The sequence below is a fragment of the Pristiophorus japonicus genome, chromosome 1 (assembly GCF_044704955.1).
Source record: "Pristiophorus japonicus isolate sPriJap1 chromosome 1, sPriJap1.hap1, whole genome shotgun sequence".
Lineage (NCBI taxonomy): Eukaryota > Metazoa > Chordata > Chondrichthyes > Pristiophoridae > Pristiophorus > Pristiophorus japonicus.
The window spans coordinates 160,080,326-160,098,161 of record NC_091977.1 but is presented as its reverse complement, the minus strand read 5'-3'; the positions used below and the strand labels follow the sequence as shown (position 1 = coordinate 160,098,161).

General features: G+C 46.1%; 1 protein-coding gene across 10 annotated transcripts in view; it reads left to right on the top strand.

The window, feature by feature from the left end:
* The window catches only part of ppip5k2 (diphosphoinositol pentakisphosphate kinase 2), a 247,870-nt gene that overhangs the window by 90,968 nt on the left and 139,066 nt on the right, over window positions 1–17,836 (top strand). For all 10 annotated transcript variants that reach the window (XM_070884183.1, XM_070884175.1, XM_070884197.1 and 7 more), the window contains 4 exons: window positions 2,728–2,853; window positions 11,098–11,219; window positions 12,292–12,474; window positions 17,396–17,537. In XM_070884183.1, the coding sequence (XP_070740284.1) occupies window positions 2,728–2,853; window positions 11,098–11,219; window positions 12,292–12,474; window positions 17,396–17,537 (573 nt within the window). The remainder of the gene's footprint in view (window positions 1–2,727; window positions 2,854–11,097; window positions 11,220–12,291; window positions 12,475–17,395; window positions 17,538–17,836) is intronic.

Here is a 17,836-nt window from a genome sequence, read left to right as displayed (position 1 = left end):
GGGGGTGGGGGTGGGGGGGAGAAAGAGTGTATTGGGGGGTGGGGGGGAGAAAGAGTGTATTGGGGGGGTGGGGGGGAGAAAGAGTGTATTGGGGGGGTGGGGGGGAGAAAGAGTGTATTGGGGGGGTGGGGGGGAGAAAGAATGTATTGAGGGGTGGGGGGTGGGGGGGGAGAAAGAGTGTATTGGGGGGGTGGGGGGGAGAAAGAGTGTATTGGGGGGGTGGGGGGAGAAAGAGTGTATTGGGGGGGTGGGGGGGAGAAAGAGTGTATTGGGGGGGTGGGGGGTGTGGGGAGAAAGAGTGTATTGGGGGGGTGGGGGGGGGAGAAAGAGTGTATTGGGGGGGTGGGGGGAAAAGAGTGTATTGGGGGGGTGGGGGGGAGAAAGAGTGTATTGGGGGGGTGGGGGGGAGAAAGAGTGTATTGGGGGGGTGGGGGGGAGAAAGAGTGAATTGGGGGGGTGGGGGGAGAAAGAGTGTATTGGGGGGGTGGGGGGGAGAAAGAGTGTATTGGGGGGGTGGGGGAGAGAAAGAGTGTATTGGGGGGGTGGGGGGGAGAAAGAGTGTATTGGGGGGGTGGGGGGGAGAAAGAGTGTATTGGGGGGTGGGGGGTGGGGGCGAGAAAGAGTGTATTGGGGGAGTGGGGGGTGAGGGGGAGAAAGAGTGTATTGGGGGAGTGGGGGGGGAGAAAGAGTGTATTAGGGGGGTGGGAGGGAGAAAGAGTGTATTGGGGGGGTGGGTGGAGAAAGAGTGTACTGGGGGGGTGGGGAGGAGAAAGAGTGTATTGGGGGGGTGGGGGGGAGAAAGAGTGTATTGGGGGGGCGGGGGGAGAAAGAGTGTACTGGGGGGGTGGGGGGGAGAAAGAGTGTATTGGGGGGTGGGGGGGAGAAAGAGTGTATTGGGGGGGTGGGGGGGAGAAAGAGTGTATGGGGGGGTGGGGAGGAGAAAGAGTGTACTGGGGGGTGGGGGGGAGAAAGAGTGTATTGGGGGGGTGGGGGGAGAAAGAGTGTATTGGGGGGGTGGGGGGGAGAAAGAGTGTATTGGGGGGGTGGGGGGGAGAAAGAGTGTATTGCGGGGGTGGGGAGTGAAAGAGTGTATTGGGGGGTGGGGGGTGAAAGAGTGTATTGGGGGGTGGGGGAGGGGTGAAAGAGTGTATTGGGGGGGGTGGGGGGTGAAAGAGTGTATTGTGGGGGGGTGAAAGAGTGTATTGGGGGGTGGGGGGGAGAAAGAGTGTATTGGGGGGTGGGGGGAGAAAGAGTGTATTGGGGGGTGGGGGGGAGAAAGAGTGTATTGGGGGGGTGGGGGGGGAGAAAGAGTGAATTGGGGGGGTGGGGGGGAGAAAGAGTGTATTGGGGGGTGGGGGGGAGAAAGAGTGTATTGGGGGGTGGGGGGGAGAAAGAGTGTATTGGGGGGGTGGGGAGGAGAAAGAGTGTATTGGGGGGGTGGGGAGGAGAAAGAGTGTATTGGGGGGGTGGGGGGGAGAAAGAGTGTATTGGGGGGGTGGGGGGGAGAAAGAGTGTATTGGGGGGGTGGGGGGGAGAAAGAGTGTATTGGGGGGTGGGGGGGAGAAAGAGTGTATTGGGGGGGTGGGGGGGAGAAAGAGTGTATTGGGGGGGTGGGGGGGAGAAAGAGTGTATTGGGGGGGTGGGGGGGTTGAAAGAGTGTATTGGGCGGGGGTGGGGAGTGAAAGAGTGTATTGGGGGGGTGGGGAGTGAAAGAGTGTATTGGGGGGGTGGGGGTGAAAGAGCGTATTGGGGGATGGGGGAGGGGTGAAAGAGTGTATTGGGGGGGGTGGGGGGGTGAAAGAGTGTATTGTGGGGGGGTGAAAGAGTGTATTGGGGGGTGGGGGGGAGAAAGAGTGTATTGGGGGGTGGGGGGGAGAAAGAGTGTATGGGGGGGGTGGGGGGAGAAAGAGTGTATTGGGGGGGGGTGGGGGGAGAAAGAGTGTATTGGGGGGGGGTGGGGGGAGAAAGAGTGTATTGGGGGGGGGGGTGGGGGGAGAAAGAGTGTATTGGGGGGGGGTGGGGGGGAGAAAGAGTGTATTGGGGAGGTGGGGAGGAGAAAGAGTGTATTGGGGTGGGGCGGGGGTGGGGGAGAGTGTGTATTGTGGGGGGGGTTGTTGGTTGTTGCGGTCCTATCCAGTTCCCTTCCCTCCCCTATCCCTGCCCTAATGTCTGTTGAATGTGCGCTGCTTTTTCTTCACTGCCCGCAAGGCGTTTCAGAGCTGGCCACATACGCTGACCTAAGTCGATTTGGAGTAAGTTTTTGCTGCCCAAAGTGGCATAAATGGTCAAAACTGGCGTAAGTGTCTGGGAACGCCCCCTTTTAGGAAAAAAAACAGACCTAAAAAAATCGTACCTAATTGACTTACTCTGGAACAAATTTTGGGAGGAAAATGGCATTTTTTAACTTACACCAGAAAAAACTACTTACTCCAAAAAAATTGATGCAAGTCATGGCCAAAGTTTGGCCCAAGATCCCATGGTTCTATTCGGAGAAGAGCAGGGAGTTCACCCAGGTGTCTTGGCCAATATTTATCCATCAACCAACATCACTAAAAACACATTATCTCATTGCTGTTTATGGGACTTTGGTGTGTGCAAATTGACTACACTTCAAAAGTAATTCATTAAATGTAAAGCACTTTGGGATGGCCTGAGGTTGTAAAAGGTGCTACATAAATGCAAGTTCTTTCATGCTCCTAATAATTCTAAATTACCTACTGCTAACAGACAACAAGAAGGAGGAGCCTTCACTACTGCTGGTATTAAAGTGGGGCGGAGAACTGACTCCAGCAGGCAGGGTCCAAGCTGAAGAGCTCGGTCGTGCTTTCAGGTGCATGTATCCAGGAGGACAAGGTAAAACAATAAGAACAACATTTGTTTCCTAACAGATTTACCACTAATAACTACTTGACTTTCAAAACAAGTATTCTCATTCCCTTTTCAAAAAACCAATATCACAATTCAGATTGTCTTCCCAACTCTCCTTGTTCATGTTCACAGCAAAGTGCAGTTTTGATAGACAGATCCATGCATATTGTGAATGGGGATTAACAATTGTCCTTATCCTAGAGTCTTTTTCGAAGTTTGAATGTAATGTGGGTATCTTTTCACTCTGTACATTGCACAACACCACGGTGTGGATGAAGCAGGAGAACTGCAAAATCATGAAAGCCAGTAATGCTTACAAATACCAGCAGGGTTTTGACAGCCCAATTGAAAGTGTTAACTGACATAACAACAGTAATTTATTGGTTGCAAATCATTTTGGGATATCTTGAGGCGTGATTGAGTGCTATATAGATGCAAGTGGTTTATTTTCTCACTAGATATGCAAAGCAGGTTTTTAAATCAATTTTATCTTTCAGGCAGGTAGAATGTGAACTGCTGAATTCTAGTATTTGGATTTCTTCTCACGCCTGACTTACAAATTGCTTGGTCCCAGGAACAATCCTTCCTGGCCATTATGCACCTTCACATGCACCCATTATTTCCAAGACACAGTATGATGCAATTAATGTGTAATGACTTCCCAGGGGACTAGCCAGGCAAGATAACCTTCACAGAAATATACACAGTTCCAGAGAATATTCCTGTATTCTAATCTAGGCATCAAGATGCAGATTCTTTTCCACATGTGGCTGAGTCCCATTTAATATATTGGCATATCTAAAATGTCTTCGAAAAAGGAGGTGACTTGAGACGAAGCAAGACTGGACTGTTGTTTGCTTACATGCATCCATTCCTCGCCACTGCTGATGAAATGCTAAATAAGAAATAGGAGCAGGAGTAGGCCATTTGGCCCTTGAGCTTGCTCCGCCACTCAATAAAATCATGGCTGATTTTCTACCTCAATTCCACTTTCCTGCACTATTCCCATATCCCTTGATTCCCTTAATATCCAAAAATCTATTGATCTCTGTTTTGAATATACTCAATGACTGGGCATCCACTGCCTTCTCGGGTAAAGAATTCCAAAGCGTCACCACCCTCTGAGTGAAGAAATTTCTCCTCATCTCAGTCCTAAATAGACGGACCCCTTATTCTGAGATGTGACCCCTGGTTCTAGACTCCCCAGCCAGGGGAAACGTCCTCCCTGCATCTACCCTGTCAAGCCCTGTAAAGATTTTGTATGTTTCAATCAGATCACCTCTCATTCTTCTGAACTCTAGAAAATATAAACCTGGTCCACTCAATCTCTCCTCATAGGACAATACCCCCATCCCAGGAATCAGTTTGGTGAACCTTCCTTGCACTCCCTCTATGGCAAGTTATATCCTTCCTTAGGTAAGGAGACCAAAACTGTACACAATACTCCAGGTGTGGTCTCACCAGGGCCATATATATAATTGCATGACATCTCTACACTTGCACTCAAATCCTCTAGTAATAAAGAACATAAGAATTAGGAACAGGAGTAGGTCATCTAGCCCCTCGAGCCTGCTCCGCCATTCAAAAAGATCATGGCTGATCTGGCCGTGGACTCAGCTCCACTTACCCGCCCGCTCCCCATACCCCTTAATTCCCTTATTGGTTAAAAATTTAGCAATCTGATTTGAATACATTCAATGAGCTAGCCTCAACTGCTTCCCTAGGCAGAGAAGTCCACGGATTCACAACCCTCTGGGAGAAGAAATTCCTTCTCAACTCGGTTTTAAATTGGCTCCCCCGTATTTTGAGGCTGTGCCCCCTAGTTCTAGTCTCCCCGACCAGTGGAAACAACCTCTCTGCCTCTATCTTGTCTATCCCTTTCATTATTTTAAATGTTTCTATAAGATCACCCTTCATCCTTCTGAACTCCAACGAGTAAAGACCCAGTCTACTCAATCTATCATCATAAGGTAACCCCTTCATCTCCGGAATCAGCCTAGTGAATCGTCTCTGTACCCCCTTCAAAGCTAGTATATCCTTCCTTAAGTAAGGTGACCAAAACTGCACGCAGTACTCCAGGTGCGGCCTCACCAATACCCTGTACAGTTGCAGCAGGACCTCCCTGCTTTTGTACTCCATCCCTCTCGCAATGAAGGCCAACATTCCATTCGCCTTCCTGATTACCTGCTGTACCGGCAAACTAACTTTTTGGGATTCATGCACAAGGACCCCCAGGTCCCTCTGCACCGCAGCATGTTGTAATTTCTCCCCATTCAAATAATAATCCCTGTTACTGTTTTTTTTTTCCAAGGTGGATGACCTCACACTTTCCTACATTGTATTCCATCTGTCAAACCTTAGCCCATTCGCTTAACCTATCTAAATCTCTTTGCAGCCTCTCTGTGTCCTCTACACAACCCGCTTCCCCACTAATCTTTGTGTCATCTGCAAATTTTGTTACACTACACTCTGTCCCCTCCTCCAGGTCATCTATGTATATTGTAAACAGTTGTGGTCCCAGCACCGATCCCTATGGCACACCACTAACCACCGATTTCCAACCTGAAAAGGACCCATTTATCCCAACTCACTGCTTTCTGTTAGCCAGCCAATTCTCTATCCATGCTAATACATTTCCGCTGACTCCGCGTACCTTTATCTTCTGCAGTAACCTTTTGTGTGGCACCTTATCGAATGCCTTTTGGAAATCTAAATACACCACATCCATCGGTACACCTCTATCCACCATGCTCGTTATATCTTCAAAGAATTCCAGTAAATTAGTTAACCATGATTTCCCCTTCATGAATCCATGTTGCGTCTGCTTGATTGCACTATTCTTATCTAGATGTCCCGCTATTTCTTTCTTAATGATAGCTTCAAGCATTTTCCCCACTACAGATGTTAAACTAACCGGCCTATAGTTACCTGCCTTTTGTCTGCCCCCTTTTTTAAACAGAGGCGTTACATTAGCTGCTTTCCACTGGTACCTACCCAGAGTCCAGAGAATTTTGGTAGATTATAACCAATGCATCTGCTATAACTTCTGCCATCTCTTTTAATACCCTGGGATGCATTTCATCAGGGCCAGGGGACTTGTCTACCTTGAGTCCCATTAGCCTGTCCAGCACTACCTCCTTACTGATAGTGATTGTCTCAAGGTCCTCCCTTCCCACATTCCCGTGACCAGCAATTTTTGGCATGGTTTTTGTGCCTTCCACTGTGAAGACCGAAGCAAAATAATTGTTTTAAGATCTCAGCCATTTCCACATTTCCCATTAATAAATCCCCCTTCTCATCTTCTAAAGGACCAACATTTACTTTAGTCACTCTTTTCCTTTTTATATATAGGTAAAAGCTTTTACGATCTGTTTTTATGTTTTGCGCAAGTTTACTTTCGTAATCTATCTTTCCTTTCTTTATTGCTTTCTTAGTCATACTTTGCTGTCGTTTAAAATTTTCCCAATCTTCTAGTTTCCCACTAACCTTGGCCACCTTATACGCATTGGTTTTTAATTTGATACTCTCCTTTATTTCCTTGGTTATCCACAGCTGGTTATCCCTTCTCTTACCGCCCTTTTTCACTGGAATATATTTTTGTTGCGCACTATGAAAGAGCTCCTTAAAAGTCCTCCACTGTTCCTCAATTGTGCCACCGTTTAGTCTGTGTTTCCAGTCTACTTTAGCTAACTCTGCCCTCATCCCACTGTAGTCCCCTTTGTTTAAGCATAGTACGCTAGTTTGAGACACTACTTCCTCATCCTCAATCTGTATTACAAATTCAACCATACTGTGATCACTCATTCCGAGAGGATCTTTTACTAGGAGATCGTTTATTGTTCCTGTCTCATTACACAGGACCAGATCTAAGATAGCTTGTTCCCTTGTAGGTTCTGTAACATACTGTTCTTAGAAACAATCCCGTATGCATTCTATGAATTTCTCCTCCAGGCTACCCCGTGCGATTTGATTTGACCAATCGATATGTAGATTAAAATCCCCCATGATTACTGCCATTCCTTTTTCACATGCCTATATTATTGTCCGCCCCACCGTGAAGTTATTATTTGGGGGCCTATAAACTACGCCCACCAGTTACTTTTTCCCCTTACTATCTCTAATCTCCACCCACAATGATTCAACATTTTGTTCATTAGAGCCAATATCATCTCTCACAACTGCCCTGATATCATCCTTTATTAACAGAGCTACCCCACCTCCTTTCCCTTCTTGTCTATCCTTCCGAATTGTCAGATACCCATGTATGTTTAATTCCCAGTCTTTGCCACCCTGCAACCACGTTTCTGTAATGGCCACCAAATCATACCCATTTGTAATGATTTGTGCCGTCAACTCATTCACTTTATTGCGAATGCTGCGTGCGTTTAGGTAGAGTGTTTTAATACTAGCTTTTAAACCATGATTTTTAGTTTTGACCCCTCCTGCAGCCCCTTTATCGTCATACATATTGTCCCTTCCTATCACCTTGTGGTTTACACTTACCCCAGTGCTACTCTGCTCTGTTGCCTCCTGCCTTTTGCATTCTTTCTTGGGGTCCTGTTCATCTGCGCTCTCACCCACTCTAACTAGCTCAGAGCCCTCTCCTGGGTTCCGAATACTCCTCGCATTGAGGCACCGAGCTTTCAGGCTTGCTTTTTTATTAAAAAGGGTAGGGTACAGGACTAGCAATCCCGAGGCGTGAACTAATGATTCGGAGACGTGAGTTCAAATCCCGCCATGGCAGCTGGGGAATTTAATTCAGTTCAGAACCTGTGGAATTCTCTACCGCAGAGAGTTGTTGATGCCAGTTCGTTAGATATATTCAAGAGGGAATTAGATATGGCCCTTACGGCTAAAGGGATCAAGGGGTATGGAGAGAAAGCAGGAAATGGGTACTGAGGTGAATGATCAGCTATGATCTTATTGAATGGTGGTGCAGGCTTGAAGGGCCGAGTGGCCTACTCCTGCACCTATTTCCTATATTACACTTTGACCCTTTAGAATTTTGCTGTACATTGGCCCTTTTTGTTTTTTGCCATGGGTTTCTCTGCCCTCCACTTTTATTCATCTCCTTTCTGTCCTTTGCTTCTGTCTCCATTTTGTTTCCCTCTGTCTCCCTGCATTGGTTCCCATCCCTCTGCCATATTAATTTAAATCCTCTCCAACAGCACTAGCAAACATTCCCCCTAGGACATTGGTTCCGGTCCTGCCCAGGTGCAGACCGTCCGGTTTGTACTGGTCCCACCTCCCCCAGAACCGGTTCCAATGCCCCAGGAATTTGAATCCCTCCCTTCTGCACCACTGCTCAAGCCACGTATTCATCTGCGCTATCCTGCGATTCCTACTCTGACTAGCACGTGGCACTGGTAGCAATCCCGAGATTACTACTTTTGAGGTCCTACTTTTTAATTTAGCTCCTAGCTCCTTAAATTCGTCTCGTAGGACCTCATACCTTTTTTTACCTATGACGTTGGTACCAATGTGCACCACGACAACTGGCTGTTTTCCCTCCCTTTTTAGAATGTCCTGCACCCGCTCCGAGACATCCTTGACCCTTGCACCAGGGAGGCAACATACCATCCTGGAGTCTCGGTTGCGGCCGCAGAAACGCCTATCTATTCCCCTTACAATTGAATCCCCTATCACTATCGCTCTCCCACTCTTTTTCCTGCCCTCCTGTGCAACAGAGCCAGCCACGTTGCCATGAACTTGGCTGCTGCTGCCCTCCCCTGGTGAGTCATCCCCCTCAACAGTACTCAAAGCAGTGTATCTGTTTTGCAGGGGGATGACCGCAGGGGACCCCTGCACTACCTTCCTTGCACTGCTCTTCCTGCTGATCTTCCATTCCCTAGCTGGCTGTGGACCCCTCTCCTGCGGTAAGACCAACTCACTACACGTGCTACTCACGTCATTCTCAGCATCGTGGATGCTCCAGAGTGAATCCACCCTCAGCTCCAATTCCACAACGCGGTCCGTCAGGAGCTGGAGGCGGATACACTTCCCGCACATGTAGTCGTCAGGGTCACCGGAGGCATCCCTGAGTTCCCACATGGTACAGGAGGAGCATATCACATGACCGAGCTCTCCTGCCATGACTTAACCCTTAGATACACTTAAATTGGTGACAACACTGTTACCAGGTTACTTACTGATATAAAAAAGATAAAGAAAAACTACTTACCAATCACCAGCCAATCACTTACCCCTTTGGCTGTGACGTCACCTTTTGATTCCTTTCTACTTCTTTTCTGCTTTTTCTCCCGGCTGGAGATGCACAAACACGCCTTTTATAGGCCTCACCACGCTGCTCCCGCCTCTCGCCGACTGCCGCTGCCTGTGGAACACCCGCTGGGCCTTTTATAGGCCTCACCACGCTGCTCCCGCCTCTCGCCGACTGCCGCTGCCTATGGAACACCCGCTGGGCCTTTTATCGGCCTCACCACGCTGCTCCCGCCTCTCGCCGACTGCCGAAAGGCCAGCATACCAGTTGCTTTCTAAATTGCTTGCTGTACCTGCATGTTAACTTTTAGTGATTCGTGTACAAGGACACCCAGGTCCCTCTGCATACCAACATTTCCCAATCACCACTTAAAAAATACTCGCTTTTTTATTTTACCTACTAAAGTGGATAACTTCACATTTGTCCACATTATATTCCATTTGCCATGTTCTTGCACTCTCACTTAGCCTGTCTATATTCCCTTGAAGCCTCTTTGCATCCTCTTCGGAACTTACATTCCCACCTAGCTTTGTATCATCAGCAAACTTGGATATATTACATTTGGTCCCCTCAACCAAATCATTGATATATATTTGAATAGTTGAGGCCCAAGCACTGATCCTTGTGGTACCCCACTAGTTACAACCTGCCAACCCGATAATGACCTGTTTATTCCTACTCTCTGTTTTTTGTCTGTTAACTAATCCATGCTAATAAATTACCCACAATCCCATGATCCCTAATTTTGTTTAAAAACCTCTTTTATGTGGCACCTTATCGAATGCCTTCTGAAAATCTAAATATACCACATCCACTTGTTCCCCTTTATCTATTCTGCTAGTTACAACCTCAGATTTGTCAAACATTATTTCCCTTTCATAAATCCGTGTTGACTCTCCCTAATCTTATTATTTTCTAAGTGCCCTGTTACTGTATTAAATAATTGCCTTCATCACCTCAAGGATTGACTTCTCCATTGTTGTTCCCAGTGGTTTCCCTCACAAATTCCAGCTAATTCAAAACTTCACAGCCTCATTGTCTCCTGTGCATTCCGAGCTCTATTGGCTGCATGTGTAGCAGCAAATCAACTTCAGCACCCTCGTCGTTGCCTTCAAGCCATTCCATGGTCATCCGACCTGAGCAGTCCTCTCTAGCCATTTCTCCTTATCTGCATTCCAGGCCTCTGACACCAGATTACTGTTTGTGCTCTGCTCCCTTTACTCCACCATCAAAAAAACTATCTTTCGGTCACTAAGCCCTCACCGACCCACCCGGCGCGCCGACCCCTTATCGTTCAGCAGCGGCCTCTTTTCCACCCCGCGAGGGAAATTGCCTTGCGGGAGGGCGGCCACCAGCGGTCGGTGTGCCCGACAGCTTTGCGTGGCGGGAAGCTGTCAGGGGCTGGGCGGTGTGGCTGCCCTTAAAGGGGAGGGTGCACTGCTGAGGTCACCATTTTATTTTAATTGTCGGCCGACTCGGGAGTCGGCCCAACAATGGCGGCCGCTGGTTCGGTCAGGCTGCCAATGGGCAGTCCCTTTGGTTGCCGGGCCAACGGCCCAGCTAAACCCCTCCCTGGTGGCCCAGTGGGCTCCACGTTGCCCTCGCAGCGTCCCTTCCCTTTAAGTGAAGTCATCACCCTTTCATTCCCGACGCAAACCCGCCCCTACACTGCCTCAAACAGCGCCCCAAAGCGCTGAGAGCCAGTGTCAGAGTTTAAAGAGTCGAATTTTTCGTCTCTTCCCTCTGACTCCCGCCAGGCAGTAAATTTCCTGATAATTCGAATTGGCCTCCCCAATTTCCCGCTGAGGGCAGTTTTGACCCCCTGAAATCTTATCATACAGCGTAGTACCCATAGTGCTTGCTGATCTAAATAGTGTATAGTCAGTTGTGTTAGACTTTTAATTCTTCTGTCATACCTGTTGGTCATATTATGAAAGGGTTCAATACTTAATACTTCTAGATTTTTCCAGCCTTGCTTTCTGCATTTCATATGTTATATATTGTTTCAGGAGATTATGCAGGATTTCCAGGTTGTGGTTTGCTCCGATTGCACAGTACATATCGGCATGATCTAAAGATTTATGCTTCAGATGAAGGGAGAGTTCAGATGACAGCAGCAGCCTTTGCTAAGGTTTGAAATACCAAGAATTTTATTAAGTGTTTATACCTCACACACCAATATATTTAAAGTTTTATTATTGGATATACTACAAGTTATTATGATTCAACTGATGTCCTCTAGAAATTTCTGAGAACAGTGTTTTTCCTAAAATACCTCTTAATGCGTTTATGGTCCCTGATGTGTTAATATTACGACTATCCTGTACCACAAAAACCCATCAACTAAATTAATCTGATGGGTATGTCAGTCATGTTCAAACTGGGCATTTTATTCAGATCCATATACACTACTATACAAGATTTTACAAAAATGAATACAGATCAAGCGGGCCATTCAGCCCATTTATTACTCATCAATCTGAAAAAAATGATAGTTTCTTCCTTTTTCCCCGAACAGCCCCCCCCCCCCCATACACAGCATCCAGTTGTTTCTACGGATTAAATTATGCTGCAATGGTGTCTTCATTGTGAAATGGTTTTGCTTTGCATTTTGCTAAGTTTTGTCATAATTCTGGAGTTAAGTTTCTGATGCAACTTTAGAGTGAAACACTTTCATCTTCCATCTTCCGAGGAGTCTCACTCGACTGCTTTGAAGTCAGGACAGGCCGATACTCTGGACTTAACTGATAATTGCAGTGAAACTGCTTTATACTGATGCTACCATTGGACTGTAAATGCATCTACAAAAGGCTGTATATTTTGGTTATGAGCATTTGTACAATAAGATCTGAATGAACTGATTATGTAGCCATAATCTGCTATGCTGGCAAAAGTAGTGATCAGTTATTTCATCAATAAAGATTTCAAGTTGATTGGCATGGTCCTTTAAAACAAAAGTAAAGTAACATGAGCTGCATGTTCTCAAAATGCTACCATCTCTGTGATCAGAAACGGAGGGAAATTTCACGTAACCTATAGTTCTGCTAATTATGGTAAATTCTATTCATAATAGAAACAAAATATTCCAAAGTGCTACAGCAAATGGTTTAAAATGTACACTGCATGAAAAACAGCAAATGGAATGGATTTGTTTTACTGTGAAATAATGATGTCTAAAATTGGTGTTGACTATTTGCAACTAGGGATTACTTGCTCTGGAAGGGGAGCTAACCCCAATTCTTGTACAGATGGTTAAAAGTGCTAACATGAATGGCTTGCTAGACAATGACAGTGATTCCCTGAATAGTTGCCAGCAGCGGGTTAAAGCTCGGCTTCACGAGATCCTACAGAAAGACCGAGATTTCACCGTTGAAGATTATGAAAAGGTGGGTGATTGATAGCTTCTTTTGATTCTCACAATTGTGTGCCTATTTTGTGATTTAGTCATGTGCTAAGAACTTAATTAAAAAAAAATTTTTTCCTTTGGTCATCAGAATAGCACTGATGACATATTGATACCATCCTCCTACAACAATATTCAGTTGAGTTCGGAGTTGAAGTGTGTGTGTGTGTTTCCCATGAATGTGGCAAAGTATCTTCAGACCAACAAAACAACAACTTGCATTTAGCCAGTTCTTTTAATATAAAAAAAATCCCAAAGTGCTTCAGAGAGGCATGATCAAAAAAATGGACACTAAACTAAGGATGGAGATATCAGGAAGGGAGACCGAATGCTTGTTCATAGAGATGAAGTGTAAGCTGGATCAGAGGTGACATAGGAGGACCTAAAAGAAGGAAAGGGAGGAGAAGAGGTGGAAAAGTTTATTTGGGGAAGTAATTCCAGAGCTTCGGGTGGGGCGTGTGGGTGAGCTCCTGAAAGAGCAGAGCAGCCCTTGCTGCATATGTTCAGGCTATGCTTAGATAAATAAATGTGGAACCAAGTGAGGGCAGTCCCATGGACCTGTATGGTGGAGGAGAGGTGTTGAAGGAGGATGGTGTGGTTGACCATGCTTGAAGATTGTAGAGAGGAAAAGGAGGGTTAATGCACCACTTTCAGATGCCCTCTCCCATAGTTTATGGAGTATAATTTTTCTGGTGGATGCAGGTGTATGTTTTCAGTTTAATCAATTTGAGTCAGATCAGATAATTTTATATCAACTTGCTATTAATCAGTAATTCTGCACTCTACCTAAAGCAATGCTAGGATTAGGGAGTTTGATAGTCTGACGTGCAATTAGGTATCCTTCTTTCTCATTTACCCTCTTCTTTCTCATGTTCCCACTCCTTCCTCATGTTGTTTACTCCAAATTATTGTTGGTATTTGTATCTTTACTTTTCTTGTACTGCACTTCTAATTAATTGTAATGCTAGAAATCATAAACTATAAGTTTTAATCATGTTTCAATACATCAGTCTGGATCTTAGGCACACTGTGGCAGAGGACCAAGTATTTGTACCTTTCTGCTGGAGAAAGTGCACTCCAGGAACTGTACTCTTGAAATCTTATGATGCAGCTTTACACAAAGTCGCTGAATTGTACAGAGCAGGAAAGAACAACTTGATCGTCAGTGAGGGAGCTGGTTTCAGAGGATTTGGCAGTCAGAAGATACTATGGCCTCGAAACTTGTTGATAATGTGTTCATTCTACAATTGTAAAATGGGTGCCTAAGTGTTGAACGTGGCAAGCAGCATGTACGTGCACATTCCACACTGGAAATGTACCATCATCCATATTGGTAAAGGCTCCAGTATCGATGTCCAAAGCCCGAGTCTGAAACAGGCGTTCGGCACTTTTTTTTGCAGGGCTAAGGTCTGTTCGAGGCCCCTTTCTTGAAATTAGATGGGTCTGAATGCAGCCGGCACCGGGTCTACTGCATTCAGGATAACCATGTCTACAAAAGGACTGATGGAGGCAGTTGCCAAAAAGGTATGTTTTAAAAAATATATGTACTTGCTTGAATCCTTCCTGGAGGCAGGAATAGCAAACTTGCTCCTCCTAGCTCCACAGCAGTCCTGAAGATGGTTGTCGCACCCCCCCACCACACATTCCCCCCACATTCCCCCACAGTGTACCTGAAAATCCTCTGGATGCTCAATTGCTGTTCACAGCTTGGGGGCAATATACTGATGAGGCTTGGTGCTTAATTTCAGATGTCTCTTGGGGCTGTAGTGCATACTCCAAGCATGCTGACTATTTCAGGCCTGAAATTGGGCTGAATCGAATTTCCATCTCGGTTTGGCCCTGGGGTCCCCTGTGTTTGGAAGGGGAAAATTGGACCAAATTCCCACTTCTGATCCATATCTAAAAGCTCCTGCTAGAAGTGTATGTGAGGAGTTAAGTAAAGATGTGATTGGTTTCAGTGATTCTCACTGTCAAGGGTCACACATGAATAATGGCAACTTGGTGAGGTACTGGATGGCAAATGCCCATGGAACTGTAACTCAAACAGAAAATTGGTGACCAAGAAAAATGTATGTTGGGATTGTTGCCCATGTGACTTTCCCATTCCTGTCCTGTGTAAAAGCTGCTTCATGCATATATGGCTTCCATTCATTTTCTTCCCCACTGTTGAGAAGCTTTGTAGGCCCATATCACTTCAACCATTGCCCCAAGGAGAAAGATTCCCTTTTGGCCTCTGCCATTCCATAGGCAACTTGGTGTAGATTATTGCCAGCTAATGAAGGCAATTTCTGAAACACTGTTAGATGATGTGACTGGCTTATCAATTTCAATCAAGATCCCCAAAGAGGCTCCCATTGGTTGCATTGATTAGTTCTAACAGTGTCTTGGGCTATTGGTCACCATTCTCTCTCACCATTGACAGATTGTTTGTGTCATCTCTACTTCACCTGCCATCTATTCCATAAGCATGGGTGCCATTTATACTGTCTCACCTTGGTCCTCAGAATCAAACCATGATGAGCCCCAACACCAGCAGCAACAACAACACCATCACCAACCTTCTCTGCAATCACCTGATACTGCACAGGACAGAGGGCATCAGCACCCGAGCGCATTGCTGCTCAGGAGGCCAGGGATGGGCTCATCATGACAAGATTTACTTAACTTGACGCTGCACACCCATATGGCTGCCACATGATGCGTCAGGTTGGCACCACCCCACACCAACATCATAAAGCATCCCTGCAATGACCAAGCCATTTCTTTTACACTCAATACCGTTGCCAGAGATACCATTATGTCTCACCATTCACTGGAATTCACTAAGCAACTTCCAAAGCTGTACACATGTGTCCAAGATGGAAAAGTGTGGAAAATAAGGATTTTTATGTTTGACAACACATTAACGGAAACTTTACATAAACATTGGATAAAACACCCAAGTGGCTACCCTTGTGAATCTACTTGTGTGTCATCTTTCTCTTCAATGTGCCTCTATGAGGTGCTTCAGCAGAGGTAGAGGCAGCCTGCTCACTTTCCTGCTGCCAAGGAGCTGGAGAGCACCTTGCTGCATATCAGTGCGGCCTTAATGATCCACATCTATGCTGAAATTTTTCCTAGAGAAGTGGTGTATGAGCCTCTGCCACTATTCTCCATAAATAGCAACCTATTTGCCTATCTGCACGCAGCTAAGCAGAGCTAAGAGCAACCTGCGCCCTCCGGTGAGGACTCTCCACTGCTGTCCCTGTCTCAACTATCTGCTCTTGCTCACTTGTGAGTGGTGAGACACCAGGTGACAACACTATATCTCACATGGCACCCAGTCGGGTATGTGTATCTGCGCTGGTGCTGGGGGGCGCTTATGTCTGGTGATGATGCAGCCTCAGAGGCTGGAGTCTCCTCGGAGGAGTCGTCTTCCTCTTCCTTCTGGACAGTCGGGCGGCGGGGAAGCTCTTGATGGAGCTGTGGGAAATAAAGAGTTAGATATGCCCTATGCAGAACGAGTACAGATACCATGATGCACATGATGACTATTCACTGGCTGTTGACATCAATTCCCATAAGAGTGACTGATGTATGTCATGTAACTGTGTGATGTGTAATTTTGTCACCAGGTTGCTGAGATGTTCCCCGCTCTCCGTCTCGCATCTCCAGCTGTTCAGTGACTTCCGAAACTTCTAAGGCAGTCTCCTCTACTGTTTTTAGGGTCGCCAATGATGGCATGCCACCTCCATTTCTCTCCCTCTTATTGTGGGCTCTCTTTTCCTGCAAAGAAGGAAAGAAGAGAAGGTTGAATGAGCATGATGGAATAAGTGTAAGGAATAGATAGGTTACATCTTTAGAGGGAAACTATGATGGCGTGGGGTGCCAAAGCCAAGTGGCCTCCATGTGTTGTGCGTTGTTAGTTGCTATGATTGCATTAGGATGAGTGTGAGGGGTGGCTAGTGAGATGGGGATGTGATAATGTAGATGGAGAGAGAGGAATGAGTAGGCGTGCAAGGTATGCTGGTGCCAGTAAAGTTGTGCAGGAGCATGGTTGGGATGGCAGTGATGGGGATGTGATGAGAGACACAGCAGAATGAAGTTGAGTGGCTTTGTACTCACCTTTCTTGATCTAATGAGATCATTGAAACGTTTGAGGCACTACACCCAGGTGCTCCTGACCACATCCTTGCTGTTGACCTCTACTGCAATCGCCAACCAGGCTGTTTTGCTCTCCTGGGGAGGTCTCTTCCACCCATTGCAAGGGAAGAGGACCTCCCTGAGTGCACTGACTCTTCCAAAAGCATATGAAGGGAGTCATTGGAGAACCTAGGTCTCCATGTGGTCATTGTCAAAGTGTTTGCAACACTCCAATGCTCTCGTGCACTAACAGCACTATGTTACATTAACCTTCAACTGTAATGTGGCCACGGCCCCTTTAAAGATCCCAGCTGAAAACACATCATGAATGATGTCAGCAGACCTGCACCATTTAATTGGACCGAGTAATGCGCAGGGTTAGGCATAATAGGCCCTATTAATGTAAAGTCTTTCTATGCAGCGGGATGGAGCCAGCAACGGGCTTATGACTCGCCATGGCAACTGCCCACACCAGACCCGCCCGGTAAAGAAAATTCTGGCCTAAGAGTCAATATCATGATTGTTCCCTGCACTACCTCCAGTGTTAGAATGACTCCTTTGTGATCAGGAATGGATGGTCTCTCTTTATTTCTTTAACATTTTCTCTCCCTCTCTCTCTTAGCACTTTCTCTTGTTCTCTTTTGCCCCTTTGTTCTGTTTCCTTCCTCCCAAAGAAAAACTAAAATGTATTTAACTGATCTATGTATTTTTTTAAATTGAGTTTTGAGGTTTATTGTGGGCTATAATAGCTTTCTTTCTTTCACACTTTCTGTCTTTTTCAGCTTGCTCCAACTAAAAGCAGTTCTATAATTAAGTCAATGCAGTTAATCAAAAACCCTGTTAAGACCTGTGATAAGGTTTATGCCCTGATCCAGAGCCTGACATCCCAGATTAGGCAGAGGATGGAAGACCCCAAATCAGCTGGTAAGGTATTTCATTTTTCATAGACAATAAAGGAGAAGATGACAAAAGGGAATAAGAAGGGGTTCGGAAAGTTGTCAAAAAAATGAGGAAAGCAAAGAGAAGCTATGAAGTTAAATTATCAAGTAATACAAAAAGAAATAATGAAGTATTCTACAAATCCACAAGTCCTTTGATAAGGTACCACGTGGCAGGCTCATGACGAAGTTAAGGCATGTGGAGTCAGACAAAGAGCTGAAGGTGAGCAATTGGCTTTTAAAAAAAGAAAGCAAAGAGAGCAGGGGCAAAGAGTAGTTATTCAG